A 17,435-nucleotide genomic window follows, 5' to 3' on the forward strand; every position below is an offset into this window, starting at 1 on the left:
ATTTGCACAACACTCCATTTCTGAGGAAAATCCCACTGAAATCATTCCTTACCTTTCTCTGTTAGACATGGGCTTCATCTGAAGCTGTGGTGTCAGCCTTGTTGGTGCATTCACACTTTCACTGGGTTCCTCTGGGATGTGGCCCCTCTGGAAAACAGATCATTCTGATAGACAGGAAAAACTGTGCCAAGAACTTAGCAAAGCAGTAAAAGTAGTTCCCGAGACACAATCTGTAGTAGTTCTCTACAGCACTTCCCTATAGTATTTCTCTGAAGTTTAAAATACACAAATACACAGTTTTTTGGTCCAATGGCACAAACTGATTTCCTATTAACCTTTATCCACCAAAAAAGCTGTATTTACTACTTACTCTCTTCTTTAGTTTGTGCTTTGACTTCCTTTTCTCTTTCGACCGTCCAGGCCTTCTGTGGGTGCTCACAGGCTGATTGCTTTTGCTTGAAAGTCCATTCATTCGCTGACTTTTACCCCCAATTATTCCTCTGCATTTGTCAAAACCACATTTGCAGAGTTGCTTTGGGGGGGAAAAAAAAATATTCTTTTAAATAAAACCCAAAACATTTAGATTATCTCTCAATATTATAAAGAGCCTGTTCTGTGAAATACAACACAATAGGTTTTGTTAATTGACCTTCAACTTTACAGAACTGTTTGTCCTTGATGAATTTTCTCAAGGTCTTGCACTGTGATCCTCACCTGTTTTTCAACATTAAATGAATGAAAATTGTAGTCGTAAGTCAATTCAGTACCAGCAGGCATGTCTTTAAGCGCATATAATCCAATCCGGTAAACACCATTAACAGACCTGCAGGGAAAATACAATAAAATATTCCCAACAATTAAAAAGAAAATTGTCTTCATCCATGTAGTGGAAGTGTTAGAGACAGGAAACAACACTTCTGGTGTGCCCTGGATTATGCTTGTTCTTCATTTGTACTGCTCTCGTTTATTTCTTACAATAAACTTTGAAGACCAAAAAAGTGAATACCGAATTTACAAAGATTTGGAAGTTGTGCTTCAAATAGAGAAACTACAAACCATGTTGGCTATCATGGCAGATCCACTTATCAACCGCCAAGATTCAGGCCCTCACCCTAAACCAAAAGCTTACACTGAACATCATAACCTTGTTTCACAAAATGCACTAAAATTAATTGCCTCTCCAATTCTTTTACTTATTTTTTGTGTTGTATTTTTAAATTTAAAACTTGATTACTTCTGCTTAAATCCACTAGAATTATCTGAGAATCACAAGCTACTCTGCTGTACTGCCACCACAGCTGATTCTTATTACAACCATCTGCTATTTCACTCTAAGTTATTCACTACAAATTTCTCAGTACTTCCTACTAGTCTGGCACTGGATTTCTTCTGATAACATAGTACTGATATGACACAGGGTATGCTGAAATCAGACTACTTTCCTGTTTGCCTGCTTTAAAAAAAAAATATTTGAATTGCCAGAAGGAAAGAATATATACACATAGATTATTTTACGGCATTACCTAGGCTTCAAAATTAGTAGCAGGTTAACAGTATGACAAACAACAATGTTGGATTTGCCTTGCCAGAAAACTTAAGATCCTGTCTCCAAAACATCCAACACTTGAAAACATTACATTACTTGTGCAGTGCAAGCATGATAGCAAATATTATTTACACTGTTCAGCTTGATTCCCCTCCCTAGTTGAGATCAGATTCTCTTAGATGATCTGGTTATCTGTATCTTAGTCACTGGTATACCAGTCTTCCAGTAAACAGAATATATTTTTCTTACCATTTCTGCATCTCACAGTTAGGATTACAGCTGTGGTTGATAAAACGAGCCTCATTGCCCATACGATAACTATCTATCACCATTCCACTGTCTAAATTCAGGCAGTAATGATCACTGTGATTATGGTACTGTTCAATCATCCGGTTCCTAGGAAGCAACACAGGAAAGTTATTTATGATTATGCTTGTTGCTGCAAAGCAAACAGGGATTAACACAGTAATAGCGCATTCAAGAATTCTGAGAGAGGGTTTTGAAGAAAAAGCAATTATAATCTTTTATATTTTATAGAACCGTACACCTAGAGATGGAGGAAAACCATTATTATACCTATTTTTATAAGTCAAGGCCATTGACAGAGCTTGGATTAGAATTTAGAAATTTGCTCTTCTGGAATGCTCCCTTTTGGGTTCTGCAGATTATTTGTATACATTTCATGTTGATAACCTGTGTATGGAAGAGAAAATGCAAGTGTACATTCTTTGGTGTGTATATGTATGCATGTGTACAACAATCAGCTTCTTCCTTTCATTATCTGGGACTGGACACAATTTCTGGAATTTACATTCATGGATTACAGCTACCTCTTTTTAGCAAGAGAGCAACAGTAACAGGAGTCAGTTGTGTTAGCAGTTATCTCTGTATGAGAAGATAGCGTTTGTCTTCTGATGAAGCTCTAAGAGTAGCAAGTATGTCCCTCCAACCTCAATTATCCTATGATGCTATGTCGTGAACAAGACTACAATTGCTTTCTTTGGTTATTAATGCTCCCACTTGTTCTTTTCATACCTATCTGCAAAAGCTCATTTCCCTTCCTGTCCCATTTGCTGCCCCTCCATTCTACCTTGCACAGTTCAAATCCTGCACAGTACTCATATCAAATTCACATTCACTCGTGACATTTGGCATTTACAGAGCAGATGTGGCAGATGATGCATTCCAAACACTAAACATTCCTCTCTATTTGACTGAGAAAAACTTGGGTGATCAAAAAAGTTGAATTCTAACCCTTCATTCTGGTGGCTGTGACCAGGAAAGCATTCTTTTTTGCCCTTTACTCTCCCCTTTTTTTCTAAGGATTTCCCAGCAATGATAATAGATGCTAAAGTCATTTATTGAGCCTTCCATGCTAAAGCAGCAAATAAATATTTCTACCTGAATTCTTGCTCACTAACAACTTCTCCCAGATATTCAATGATAAACTGTCCTGCTTTCAGGGGTTCTTTGGTACGAATACCCCATCCTTTCTCCTCAGCCCGGAACCTTTCCAGGCACTGCACCCACTCATGCCTCTGTATCCGCTGATTACAACACTGTTCACCACAAGGGCAGGTGTTTGGTGAACACTCCGCAAAGATCATCCTAAAATAAAAAACAAAGAAGTTAAAGGAAGGTGAATAGCATACTCTTAGATCCATCACACAAGGGGAAAAAAAGAAGAAGAAAAAATTCCTCTGTTAAACAAAAGTTATTAAAGGACTAAAATGCTTCTTGTTTTCAAGGTATAATTCACTCCAAGACTCACAGCTTGGCTCTCACTGCTATTCAAAGAGCAAAATGGAGCTTTTAATAGGATCTTCCTCTGAAGAAAGAGGTAGGGGAGCATATGTGCAGCAGAAAGTTACCCTGTATGCTCTGTAACAACTTTTATTACTGGGGCTGCATCCAGGACAACTCTTAAGATATTACTGTCTTATCATAGTCAGTCAACCAATTTCTAACCTGTTAAGACAGTCCTCCACACAGCCCTTTCCATTGTCATCATCTGGTTTCTTACAATTGCAGGTAGTGGCCTCATAGCCAGAAAGAGGCTTGACATCCACATAGACATCTGGAGAAACAAACAAACAAACAAACAAACCCAAACAGGGAAAAGAATTCTTTCCAGATGAAAAAAATAGAACTATTTATCTACAGTATTTTCATTCCAATTACATAAAGCAAAAAAGAAGGTGTAAGAGTCTTTGGTGACAAAGAGCATGACAGAAAAGAGGGGTGTCATGTGAAAATTCCACAGTTAACATATTTTAGCAATAAGATTTTACTTACTAGAACGGATTTTTTTATAAAGTGGGACATCTGGCTTTTTATACAACTAAAAGGAAGAGAAAGAAAATTTTAATACATTGCATAAGTGCATCTGTTATTCAAAAGAATCAGGGAAATTATGTTCTGTACATACTTAACAATTTTGTACCCATTATTAGAAAATATGTCTGCATTCTCTTCTTTAGGCTCAGACTACACTAGGAAATAGGTCAAAAAAAGTACCTGAATAAGTAGAACTTAGGCTTAACAAGTTAGCTGAGCAGTTTTTCTAACATATTGTTTATTCTTCCCATACTATTTGAACAGAGCAATATGGACAACAGATATCATGAGGACAGACTATTCTGAACAATGCTGTTCTTTTCAATACTGAAGAGTAATTATTTAAATCTACTTTGGAGAAAGCATCTGTGGTGGAATTACTATGTGTCAACACTTAAAAAAGTGAAAAAGAAAAATTAAGGTGCTTATCAAAACAGTTGGACTCAATGATCTTAAGGGTCTTTTCCAATCTAAATGATTGTGGTTCTATGAAAACTGTGACTATAGGTAGGAGCCAAGAGAAATGCAGATTCATCTTCCGATTAAAGAAACTTCATCTGCAGACAGATGACTGGAGGGAAAAGGGAAGCTTAGATCACATTTCGTAACTTCATATATATTCCACGCTTTCAAACAAGCTTTAAGGAATAATTTCAAATTATTGTGTATTTCACACACATTTACTGCATTAACAGCCTTCCCTCAGTGACATATGTAACAGATAGGCACTGAACAAACCATACAACCTATACAACTGTTGTACAAACAAAACTACTCTGTAAGGGTTTTCAACATTCTAGGTAGGTACGGAAAATGTCAAGGAAATAGATGACATATATTTATTATTTATGTAATACTGCATAGATAAGATAGGCAGATGTAAGTAATCTTCAATACATGGCAAGAAACTTCCTCAGCTGAAATGTCAACAACGATCATTACTTTAAGATTAGATTTTGGTGGTATTACAAAGACTAGCTGGAGCCACAACCACCTGGGAATTTGCCTTGCTCATTTACATGTCTGAGAGTGCTTTCTTGCTGTAGAGCTGGGGACAGATTTACCCTCCATCCTTAAAACCTATGTTAAATCACTTGGTGGAAACTTCTCAGGGAAAAAATATTCCTATTTTTAGGTTTGCACATATTTAAAGCTCTTTAAAAAGAATGAGACTGTTAAACAGTTTCCCTTCTTTCCTCAGTATGAAAATTTCAGCTTGTAAGTGAAAAATAAATTCCACTCTGCTGGGACTGATCCAAGAAAAATAAGGCCTGAAATTTCTCAGTGCTGTTGGCAGTACATCTGAATTCTCCTGAGGCGTGTCTAAAACAAGATCATTGCAGAAAGCAGGCACACTACCAAAATAAAAGTCTGCAGCAAAATTAATGACTTTTTTCAGCAGAAACCCATAGGGTTGCTATTTTGCAAGAGATGGAATAACAGAAATTATTCACATTAAATACATATGCAAATCCTTTTCTTCCTCATGCAGTGGCAGCAACAAGAATATTCACCAATATACAGGATATATAAACATAGCTTTCACATAAGAATCCTGCTATTTTCCTTCTAAGACTTCTGATCATAATCTTGGCAACCCAGTAACCTTTTATCTTGTACCTGATTGTGTTTCCACTGCCAGAGGATGTCGTAAGGCAGCTGGAAGTCAATTCTCTTTTGTCTGAGATACTTTCCTGAAACAAAAAGGTTTGTAAGTTGCACACACTCATATTCACATATCCCCAAGAGGAAAAAGAGCTGCTCCCAGGCACACCGCCAAATTCTGATAGGGCCTCTCAACGTCTGAAAGTCAAAAAGGCAGAAGAGCAGAACCCTCCCAGAACATATTGTTTGTTAGCGGCAAGCACAGGGAAGAGCCCTCCACAATGCTATGTTTTGCATTCTACTCTATTGTCGTACTCAGCTTTAAACCTTTATTGACCGTAAGGAAAGCTGCTGTCTTAGATACAAGATGCCTGGTGAGGTAGGTGGCAGAGGGGAGCTGCCTTCTGCATTGATGACTGAATGTTATGGATGCCACTGAACTCCAACAGTCACAGTTAAACTACTCTTAAGAGTAGTGCCAGGAACCTGCAGGTATTTGCCCAGGAGGGGTCACTGAACATGAGCTACCGAAGGGACAGCAGCAAATAACTGACAGAACTGAACACAACTCTACGCCTTCCGGTAAACACTAGTAACTTCTGTGTAGAAATCTCAAAGTTGACACTTTCTCCTGAGCTTTTCTGCATACACACGAATACAATGATTTAGCACAGAGAACAAATTCTGCATGCACAATTCATGCAAGATGGTAAATCACAACATTGTACTCAAAGAAACTGAACTAGTTTTAAAAGTAGTATCCAAGCCTGTTCCTATGACCTTTACCAAAAGAGACTTAAGAATAACTTCAGCCTTGGCAAACATATTCCTAAATGTCTTGGAAAGACTTCAAGATGATCCATATTTTCAGCAATAACTGAAACTCGTTTTAGATAGGATTTACTACTTCCATTGCACATTTCGTCTCTCTTCTAAAATTTACTGCCGCCCCTAACCTCTTCCCAAAAGAAGAAAACTGACTGATTACATACTTCATTAACACAAGACCTGAGGTCTGACACAAGCACTAGGTTAGTTCTAGCCAAGATTAAAATGTTCTCTTATCATTTTGTTGGAATACTGTGTCACAAAATTGCAGCGAGTGACTAAGGATGAGGTGTCAGTCCCATGTCTGATTTTCCCAGTTTTTCTAAATGTTAACAAGTGCCTTTATGTTCCTCCAGCAATAGTCTGTGGTTTCATGTAAATTCACATGCATACCCTCACCACTGGAAAATAAAAATTGTAATGTTTTCCTTACAATTTACTCCTAAATTACTTTTCATTTTCAGTGCTTTATTCATCCATAGCACGTTCCAGGAAAGAGCTAAATCTGCCGGGAATTTGCTTTCACTTCTATGACCTCAGTGGGCAAAACAAAAGGCTCTTTCAGGTGCCCTGGCACCATGCCTGGAGTCCATGGAAGGTTCCTCTAGTCCTCAGCAAGTGGGCACTAGTGCAGTCATCTGGCAGAGTCCTAAACCTTGCAACTCTGCTCGGCAGTTAAACCACTCTCCAGCTACCTGATACGAGCTTGTTTGTGTCTGCTAGCACAAACTAATGTGGGGTTGGGGCCTTATGAAGAAAAAGAGAACAGGATCGTGGCACTGCAAACTGAACCTGAGCATCCCAACAGATGGTTTGGTCATGGAACAGAGTTATGTGACCCAATTCAAAAAGGAATTGAGAAAGGTCACATTTTTGAGAATTAAAATTAGCACCTTCAGTTCTGCAACCTGTTCTGTGGTTACTGATTCACACAGATCTGTCAAACTCTTTGCCTGCTACTACCTCTCTGTGAAAATCTAAGTTGTGTATGGAGCAAAAAAGTTCAGTTAAAGAAGACAAACCAATTAAACATTTGTATTTGATGGGACTCTTACTGAACAATGTGGAATTTCCCCAAACTCTTTGCATGACAGTACCTGAAGTAAGAAATCACAGCATTTTAACAGCTGAATCAATTACCTGAAAAATAAATCACTCTTCATTTATCCTGGGAAATGACATGAGCTGCAAAAATGTTAGTCTGGAAGTTCACAACCACCCCCTCCAGACAGTCCAGTCCAGTGGACTGGGCTTGTGAACAGCATCCTGGAACTCCCATGAGTTCTAAATGCTCATGCTAGCCTTAGGTTATGGCTTCTTCCTGCAGAAGGCAAAGAGGCACCCTAAACCTCATTTCTGTTCTACCTGAGACCTGAAAACAGAGATGAAATAAAAACTTATAGCTAAGTTTTTCATTCTTCCTCACTTTTACACATACTTAGACAGATATGATTAAGTGCATGGGAACATGGGAGAACTTATTATTGCATGCTTAGTTTTTAAGATTTAACAAATAGTCCTAATTGTCTCTGGCTATTCTACTGTAATACTAGTTTAAAAAGGAGACTATTGTACTGCATGTAAGCAAAAGTATTATGGCAGTTAAAACAGGTTTTAAACTAGACTGGTATTTTCTTATAGTAAACAAAAAATGAGAACAAAGTTCATGTAGAAAAAAAGAAAAAAGCGCCTTTCAAGTCAAACTTTTGCACTGAAGAACACAGACAGATGAGTATGACCTTTGGCAAAGTTCATATGCTGAAAGACATGAGTAACCTGGGAAGGCCATAAAATAAAAAACAAAAAAGAGGGAGAGAGGCAGAGAGATTGCGAAGTCCGGAGAATTTCCATGTCACCTAAATGCGATACTTGTTTCCCAACAACTAAAACACACATGAAGTACCCACCAACGTGAATAGGCGCTGGAAACAATCCATGCTCATGCTCTCCAGGAGTGTACTCCAGCTTTTCCTTCTTTAATTGTATGAGGCGGCTCTTCGGACTGTGGATGACAGCAACACACAAAAAAAAAAATCAGAATGAGGAATGCCTGTCATTTGCAAAAAACACATTTTCTCTTCTAATTAAGGCACAAATGTCTAGAACATCAGGCAAGAGAATAATAATAGAAACAGCCAAAAAGATTGATTTCCAGGTTCCTTGCCAAATACACTTATCACATCCATTTCAAAACTCGTGATTTGATTTTTCTCCATAACTACTATTCAGGCAACATCCAATGGGACACCATCAACTGTAAATGCCTAGTATGCAATATATAAGTAATAACTAAAATGACAAAAATAAAAGAAGATCAACAAATAATATCTAATGTTGCTTGCTTAGGTATTTGATGCGTTATACATATATAGTGCCTGTTTCCTAATTTGCTAAGAGCAAATGTTCACGTGTTACTCCTTTAGAAGGCTGTTGATAAGAAAAGCAGGAAAAAGTCAGCAGAGTTAAAAAAGCAACGCCCCCCCTTTACAGAAGAAAAAATAGGAATATGAAATAAGAATGGTCATATGGGTCAGGCAGATGTCAAACCACCTAGCTCAGCTTTTATAAACACCTCCTTTTGGCTACTGACAAACTATGGAAAGAATAAACTGATGTGGTTATATTTAGTACTACAGCCCTGCAACATTCAGGAGAGACTTCTAAATGTTAGATATACGAAAGATTAAAGTTATATTGAAGCCTATTAAAGTTTACTGAATTTTTTTTAAGGGATTTATTTTAATAACTGGACATACAACTGAAAGCTGACTCAATAAAAATGTGATATTATTGTTTAACTAGTGAATGGAAAATGCAAGTTCAAAACAAATTTTGAGATAAAGATATCAACTGAGAATAATTACTGAAGGTCAGAAACAGAACTGATGGATGGCAATAATTTGTGGTTCATATACTCTTCTAACCCTTTCTGGATTTCTGGTACTTATTCCACAAGTATAACAAGTAATTTTAGATAGCGAAATAAAAGCTAAGGCATACTGCTGAAACGAGGGCTCTGTTGAGCTACATGCTGTATATACTCTTCTTTAAACAACTCTCCTTTTAATAGAGTTATATGGCAAGGCTATAGTTATTATGATACACTTGCATTTACTTTGATGTATACAGGTGGACACATAGCTATCCTAATCAAGAAGCAGTAACATTCTCTCAAACAATAAAGGTTATGGTTCTTAAATATTATGACCCTCTGTTTATTGATGTCAGGAATTAATTTCGTTTGCTTCGGCAAACAGACAGCTCCTTTGCCCACCAGGCAAAAATTATATTCTAGACAGGATTAAAAAAACACCCCACCCCACCCCCACTCACATCTTTTATCCTTCCAAGTTGTGCTGCACCGAATCACTAAGACTTGCAAAGAAAGGCCATAAAGTAACTAGTTACAAGACCTGGAAAGCAAGTTCTTATCAAGAGGAAATAGAAAGGTATTTTGAAAAGGCAAAGTGTGAACCTCCATTCCAAGAGGCAAGCAAATCCTTAAACCAAAGGCAGAGAAAGAAGGGAAAACATTCAATAGAAAGGTGACTTAATTCAAGCCAAATGTGCACCCTTTAACGCCCATATATTCAGTATAAAGGAAGCCAATGGAACAATAAATCATGGTAAATAAACTGCAAGGAGGAAATCAGTGTGGAAAGAAAATGCAGAAGGCAATTACCTAAAACCACAAAATATAACATGTCTTCAGGCACTGCAGACACATCCGTCTTAGACCTAGTCGCAAAGAACACTGGGGAAAGCACCTACTCTGTTTTCCTTCCAAACACAGCGATGAAGTATTGTTAGAGGCTGAACAAAGGCCATCAATACTTTAGGGACTTCAGAGGGAAAGGTTAAGATGTCAAAATAAAGCATAATTATTCATAAAAAAGGGGACTATACTAAAATAATCAAGTATAAACAATGCACACAGTTTTATAAACATAAATATCATGCAAAAAAAGCCTCATGAATTAAAAAAGGTCTCTTTACACTATCAAGAAAACGTCTGTATTAACAAGCCCACATATTCCCACATAGGAAGATGATGAGCTAATTTTAGGCTGGGGTTTCTGGGCAGGCAATACAGGTTCTGATTTTGTGTTTAGCTACTTTATGAGAAGACCTCTCCCTTTCACCTTGCTAAGGCACACTGATAGCCTTGCAGAAGCTTAAATTTGGTGTCAGGGCCTCAAGCACTACTAACACGCCTTTATGACCCCAACCAGCCTCACAGGGGGCTTACACTCACATCCTCTGCCCATGGCCCCTGCAGATGCATTTACGCTCAGCCCTGAGCATTCAGTCCCTGCCTGGACTACCTCGTAGGTGCACCTATCTCCAGCTTAGCCACAGAAGCTGTGGGTCTGGTGGCTGAGCCATGCACTGGCTTCCTGGCTTGGCCCTGGACCTGCCTGGCAATCCTGGACTGCGTCTGACCCCGGTTACCATCACTAGACCTGATCCTGACCTGCAGATTGACTCCCCCTACTTAACCTTGGCCTCTCTTGTCACCACAGACTGGTCTGGCAATCCAGACTCTTGGCTGGCGGTGGGTGCCATTGCCCAGTCTGTCTGACTAACCCCACTTGGGGCTGTGGGAATGACAGCAGGTTTCCTTTGCTACTGCTTGGATCCCATTCTGTTCATGTAATTTTTTAACTAAGCTGGAATACCTACTAGCTACATACACCTCACTACAGATGGCACAGGTTGCAGGAATTCCCAGGACTAAACCAACTGTCCTTACAGCCTAGGATCAGCTGACTGTGCTGCTATCAAGGACAAGTACCTGCTCATTTTCATACCATGCTCTTTAAGATGTTTCCCCCAATAAGCAGATATAATGACTGTTGCAGCTGAAAAGCAAAAGATCTCTCCAGAAAGCCAGAATCACTCTCTCCCCTTTTCAAGCAAGCCAGTTAGAACAGGGTGAGACCTCACCAATAATCACAGAGAAACGATACCTTCTAACATTTCATGACTTTCAACAGTAAGCTGGAAGAGTACATATCTGATCGTTTGACAGACTGAAATATAAGCCTGGCTAGATAAGAAATGCTTCCCTCTCTATAATCCACTGCCTAAAGTTGTTTGGTTCAGTTTCTGTAGGGACAAATTTAAAACACCCATTTTGTAAATGGGTCTGCTTACCACTAATAGACTAAACCGGCCTCTCTTTGCAAGCTCCCAATAACAGAGCAATGGCGAAATGATTATTTTGCTCAAGATGCGAACATTTTGTACCACTCTGCAAAGGCTGAAGGTCAGGCTTAGTCTCAGAATGTCAGTCTAAAGTCTCAGGCAAATTAAGAAGGGAACAAAGACCAGAACCACAGTCTTCTTTCCCGTACCTCCGTTTCTCTCCATCCCTCTCCTTCCTTTCTTTCTGATAACAGTGTTCCATTTCTGTTCCCTCTCTCCAGCTTCTAGTGTCTTCGCCCTCCACTCTTACCACGTTGGCTGGGATTAGTTCTCTGTGGAATGCACAATTACATTTTTGAGGCGTGAAACCCAATTTTCTCTCTGATTATAGTTTGACAAACATTTTAAGTCAGTATAAGCTGGCTTTGATGCTCCCCACCTTCTGCTGGTATGACTGCAAGGTTAATTGCACCAGGAAACCTACAGTGGAAGGTTAGATTTCACCTGAATCACTATCCCAGCCTGGTTCAGTTGCCCTGGTCATCATGACGGGACAAAGAAAGGGACAGCACAGCAACAGGAATAAGCCACAGAGGTGAGGAGAACATAAAGCTGATTCTTTTAGTGCAATGTTAGCTTATGCCAACTTAAAGCATTTGCTGAATTGCAATTCATTTGCAGTTCATTTGCACTGTCACTTTAATTCAGCTGGCTGATTTTTCAATAGGTTTGCTTCTAAAATGTTCACTTACCTACTCTGAGTCACCCTGCAGCTCCACAAACTCTAACATCAGCAAAACGGAGGCACTGTAGGAGCAACGTGCCTATCACATGGAAACACCACGTCCCAGAAGAGCAACAGGCCTGCACTAAGCTACACTGTCTGTGCAACCATAGTCTTTGACCAGCTGTGGATACCTAACTACAGGTGAGATTCAATTCAGTGCCAATCACAGCAAATTCTATAGATTACACTTCTGCAATGAGGACTCGTATTTGTTACCACTGATAAAAATACTTTATTATATAAAAATATTATATTCCCCTAAACAATATACAGTATTTTAATTAATTACTCATTTACTAATTATTACTAAATTTCTTTGGTGAACTAGGCTTTGCACTCCTCTAGGAAAGCCCCTGCTGGGTAAACAGATAATGACTCCTACACAAAATCTTCATTTTCAAAGCTGCAGTCATGTGCAACCACACACTGAACTTCTCTTCAGCAAAAAACCTGTGTAATTCTTCCAGTGGGAGCTGAGGATTCTGGAAAACTCATGTGGAGGTTAACATCAGATCAGCTATGCTGTCTACAAAATTACATTCAGAAATTGAGGTAGAACCAAGACTCACTCCAGAAAACATTCCTTTTGTTCTTAGTTCATTTACAAGGAATCAAAATCTGCTCTTTCTTCACTATGTTTTAATAAAGTTTCTAGACCAAGGTGAGTTGGAGTGAAATCTCGTTGAGGCAAACTGTACAATTCAAGTGGCTGCAGAGAAACAATGCAGACTTTTCTCTTTTAACAGTAGACTAAAACTGGCAATGACAGGACAAACATTTTCTGTGCTGTTGTTTAGCAGTTGGATGCGACTGATGTAGAGAGAGGATGTAAATTTTAACAGTACACTTCAGTAAAACTTTCACTACTTTGTATGTTCTAATGACGTTTAGGAAGTATTTAAGAAAGATGCAATAGAGTAGGAAAATGGTCTTTAAGGCAAAGTGTCTGCAGTTGAACACTGCAAACAGAAATACAGAAAAACAGTTTAATATAGAATGCAGAGAATGTTTTAATGGAGACAGTGATTAACACTTAACTGTACCATCACTAGAGGGTGCCGTATGATTAGAGTCGCATTTTTGTTCTCAACTAAGATCATGTTTTCATACTCATACAGCAGGAAGTTATATAAATAACAGGATAACAACATGAACTTCTGCTCTCCTCTTGCATTGACATATGTCTGTGCAGTAGAACTGGAGCAGCAAGTTAAATCAGCAGAAAATTTAATTTAAAAAAAGTGACTATCATTCTACTGATTTAGTTTGCTGAACCAACTTAGTAAAGAAGTGACCCAGTGCCAGCATGAAGGACTGGTGGGATCAGTTTGAAAGCTGCACCTTGCTGTAAGAGAACACACCTAAATTGAGATGGCCATAGTTCTGTCCTCGCCCAGCTATGCATTTCCATGCCTTGTTTCAGTATCAGCTTCAAACAACCATACAGAGGAAGTAGTTCAGATTGTGTAGGCAGCATTTGCTTCCTTGGTAGGGTAAAGTTTCCTCAGTGTTCTTAAGCAGCTCACCACAAACATCAGTATCAGTGCAAGGGAAGAACTCAGCATGTGGAGCAACAGGTAAAGGGGAAAACCAAATCAGACCTCTTTAAGCTTCCAGGGAACTGCAACACAAAATGTGATGGGAGAGGAAGGGCTGTAAGTAGAGGTCAGCTTTGTCATGGCCTTCTCCAGGGTGGTGAACTTTATTCCATCACCATCCACACTACCTACAAATCTTAACTTTCACTTTCTGTATTCATACAATTTTTCAAATGACATGTTTGCTTACTGTCTATGAAATAAAGGTCCTCCCTTGGCTGACTAGGACTGACAATGTAACTAACATTTTGTAGTAAAGAAAAGCGGAAGACTCTCTCAGGTCCTCTCCTAGGGCAACAGGCCTAATTTTTATGACACAGGATTTGAATGTTGCATGACTCTGTATACCAGTGACAGACCATCTAAATGCTAAAAACTTATCACATCTGCTTTCGAACTATTAAAAACATAAGCAGTCTCACTTTGATCAGACCTAGATCTTTGTTTCATCCTTAGAGTCTTGATCCTTTCATTGATGCCTTCATTCTACTATGGAAAGAGAATACACCAGGAGCCACTGATAAACTATACTAGCAGTCTCCCAGTGGTCTCTGTAACGTTTTTAAGCGGTCTAAAACATAGTGAGAAGGTGCCAAATTTTTCCTCTTTTTAATCTGTCACATCATATTAGAAAAGAAGCGCAAATTCTTCACTTCAGCATATTTGTTCAAATGGCTGTAGAAAACTTACGTAACTACAAACAAAAGCAGAAGTGGGCTGGTTATCAGAAACAGGAGATGTCCACTTTCTAATGTACACCAGGTTGTGAGCCAACCAGTGCAGGGGGGGAAAGAATGCTGGATTTTTACTCTATCTCTTAGAAAATGAAGGAGATGAACTTCACTTAACTGTGAAATGAACAGGGTGCATATCTGAAATTCTTTCACACCAAAGATGACCAGTTGTCATCACTCAGTCAATAAAAACAGAAACCTAATGGCGCCTTCTATGTAGACACTGTACTCAGTACCTGAACACCTCAAGCTCTCCCAGTACTTCACTGCCATGATCGTTAAGGCTGTTGAATGAAACTCTCTTACCTTCTTCAAGGTCGATAATCAGAAACACTTTCAGATTGCTTGAGGCTGCTTTCTGACTGGGGTTACATTTTAAGTCTTCACTGGGTCAGATTCTGATAATTATCATGCATGTAATTTTTCACAGGCTTGAATTAAGCTGATGGTTTTATTTCAGCTACTCATTAGTAGCAGCTCTTTATGGCTCTAGTTGAAAGGAGACAGTTTCCACTGGAATATCAGACAGCAGCTTTTCAGTGGTATTACTTACTCTGTTGTTTTGTACACATCAGAGTAGAGCCCTGCCTTCTGGTACTTCTTCTTTGGGGGTCGAGGGGCTTTTTTCTCACGCTGGGCTAGAGAAGGCAAAGGCTGTTCAGTGTTTTCAGATTCATGTGGCTTCCCAAGGGGATCATGTGGACTGGGAGGTTCAGCTACTGTCTCAGAAAAACTGGAAGAAAAAGTAAGGATTAAAGATTATCTTACCATATTTCATTATTCCTCTCTATAATCTGGTCAGCAGAAAAAAAAAGTCCATGTTTCTGAATTACTAGATGTCTCAGCTATTTAAAAAAATGCAATTCAATGATCATAATCAAGTGATGGTTAAACATAATCATAGGAAATGCACGATCTTTTTACAGTAATGTTATTATTAATTATTATAAAAAGAATGTTGTTTGTACTGCTAATATTTATCCCTTGGAGCCTCAGTTGAGTAATTTAGAAGGTGGCTTATGCTATCTGCTTCTGTACTCTAAAAATTAAACCCTTTGAACATGTGGTTCTAGCACCATTCTGTGAATCTAAATGCCTACATTACAATGGATGGTTATTTTTCAGAACTATTCTGAAAACACATGAAGGAAGACTTCTGGAAGAGCTTGATCTGTTTGTATTGATGATTTTGGGGATAAGCATGTGAAGATTAGACCAGAGATAGATTTCTGGTGTGGTCCTTTACTAGCCAGTGATTGCACAGGTGCACACCTTAACTCCTCCTTGCTGCTTTGGTTTTACTCTTTATTTGCTGTATGTCAACTGATGTCACCTGACACTCTGTGTTGCTTGTAAGTATTTGTTTGTAATGCATATGAGTAACACCCTTCAACATTCTCATGGCGTATGTAACTCTTACAGTTCCTTATTCTGCACATGATGAAGGAACAATCTTTGCTATGATATCTCATCAGGAAACCTGTTACCAACTCATTAAAATTGTTCTTCACCAAGACAACCATAAAAATTGCTTCACTTGAGACATGAGCACAAAACCAACAGTTTTAGATTACCTGACATTCTATCCTATTTTGGAGTGTGTTCAGTGACTTAGAAAGACCCTAAGCATACTGAAAACTGACATGTTTGCTCCCTCTAAACTGAACTCCTTAATAAAAACAAACGTAACAAGCAGAGCTCATTAGAGTAGGATTCTTTCATGGACTGAAATGTTATAAAATCAACAATGACTATACTGAGGGTAGAAAATTGTAAGGGAATTACCTCTTATTGCTCTCCTGTTCATCTTCTGGTAAAGACTTTTGTCGCTTCCTGGCCTGTTCCTCTGCAAGCCACCTCTTTCTCTTCCAGCCTTTTCGGTGGTCTGTGTTCAAGTTCACACTTTGCACTACAGCTTCAATCACATCTGTGATGGTATCAGGTCCAAGGTGTAAGGGACTGCTACTTTCTTCTCTTTTATCTAACTCCTGACTGACCAGTCGAGCTGCCTGAAAAGCTTGCATTGAAACGACAGCCTGCATGGGGTATTTCCGGGGCCTACCTGGCCTGCGTTTCACAAAATTATTCCCTGTCCTTGACTGCCTTTGCAGCTTTTTGGCTTTCAAAATTTTATTGACGTGGTCAAGATTTTTTTTTGTTGCCAAGATCTTGTTATAATTGCACATTTTCCTAGCTTGCCGCTGCATGGCTTCAACCACACTTCTCTTGAGATGATGTGGGGAATAGCTGTTTGGTAGTCTCTCTGACAGAAGTGAGATATTATCAGTGCAGGAGCTGCTGGGAATTGCTGGAGCTACAAGGCTGTCCTGTTTCCCCAGGCCTCTCTCCCTATTGTGGTTTCGAGCAGGACTAGCTGATGATGGAACAGACACATTTGCAATGACTGCTTCTAAGGTTTTGTCCAAAGTAGCCTGGCCTTCATGTTGTGCCATGCGCTGCAGTAAGCTGTCCACTGAATCATCAACAGCAGTTGTCAGCCTTGCTCCCCTGCTAGGTACTCCAATCACTGAAACACAAACAAACATACAAACACTGAAACAGACTTGAGGTATAACCAAATAAGGTTGGAATTAAAATACAATAGTTGGATAGACTGACAGCCTTTTATATCCTGTAATTGCCCCGAATGTTCAACAACAAGACACCAATTTCTGTAAGTCAAGTTCTAATGGGAAAGGGACCTAGTGATGCAAGTAAGCAGAAAGTCTACATTTTATATCATCAGTTTTAACATACAATTATTTTCTGCTTATTCACACGCAGTCCCCCACTTCTAATAGCAAAGAGCAATGAGGGCATTCCCTATGTATGTACAGTCCAGAACTCTTCTC

The 17,435-nt window shown here is 39.0% G+C and overlaps 1 protein-coding gene across 4 annotated transcripts in view; it reads right to left on the reverse strand.

Annotated features, from left to right (window-relative positions):
* Nucleotides 1-17,435, reverse strand: part of ASH1L (ASH1 like histone lysine methyltransferase) — a 64,572-nt gene that overhangs the window by 16,016 nt on the left and 31,121 nt on the right. For 2 of the 4 annotated variants that reach the window (XM_075041047.1, XM_075041046.1), the window contains exons 5-16: nucleotides 16,369-17,110; nucleotides 15,137-15,316; nucleotides 11,674-11,796; nucleotides 8,224-8,318; nucleotides 5,504-5,577; nucleotides 3,842-3,887; nucleotides 3,515-3,623; nucleotides 2,948-3,154; nucleotides 1,796-1,942; nucleotides 715-823; nucleotides 371-532; nucleotides 53-147 (exon numbers count right to left, since the gene is read on the reverse strand). In XM_075041047.1, coding sequence (XP_074897148.1) covers nucleotides 53-147; nucleotides 371-532; nucleotides 715-823; nucleotides 1,796-1,942; nucleotides 2,948-3,154; nucleotides 3,515-3,623; nucleotides 3,842-3,887; nucleotides 5,504-5,577; nucleotides 8,224-8,318; nucleotides 11,674-11,796; nucleotides 15,137-15,316; nucleotides 16,369-17,110 — 2,089 coding nt within the window. The remainder of the gene's footprint in view (nucleotides 1-52; nucleotides 148-370; nucleotides 533-714; nucleotides 824-1,795; nucleotides 1,943-2,947; nucleotides 3,155-3,514; nucleotides 3,624-3,841; nucleotides 3,888-5,503; nucleotides 5,578-8,223; nucleotides 8,319-11,673; nucleotides 11,797-15,136; nucleotides 15,317-16,368; nucleotides 17,111-17,435) is intronic. The other 2 variants (XM_075041049.1, XM_075041048.1) reach the window with 1 other exon arrangement.

The sequence above is a fragment of the Buteo buteo genome, chromosome 11 (assembly GCF_964188355.1).
Source record: "Buteo buteo chromosome 11, bButBut1.hap1.1, whole genome shotgun sequence".
NCBI lineage: Eukaryota > Metazoa > Chordata > Aves > Accipitriformes > Accipitridae > Buteo > Buteo buteo.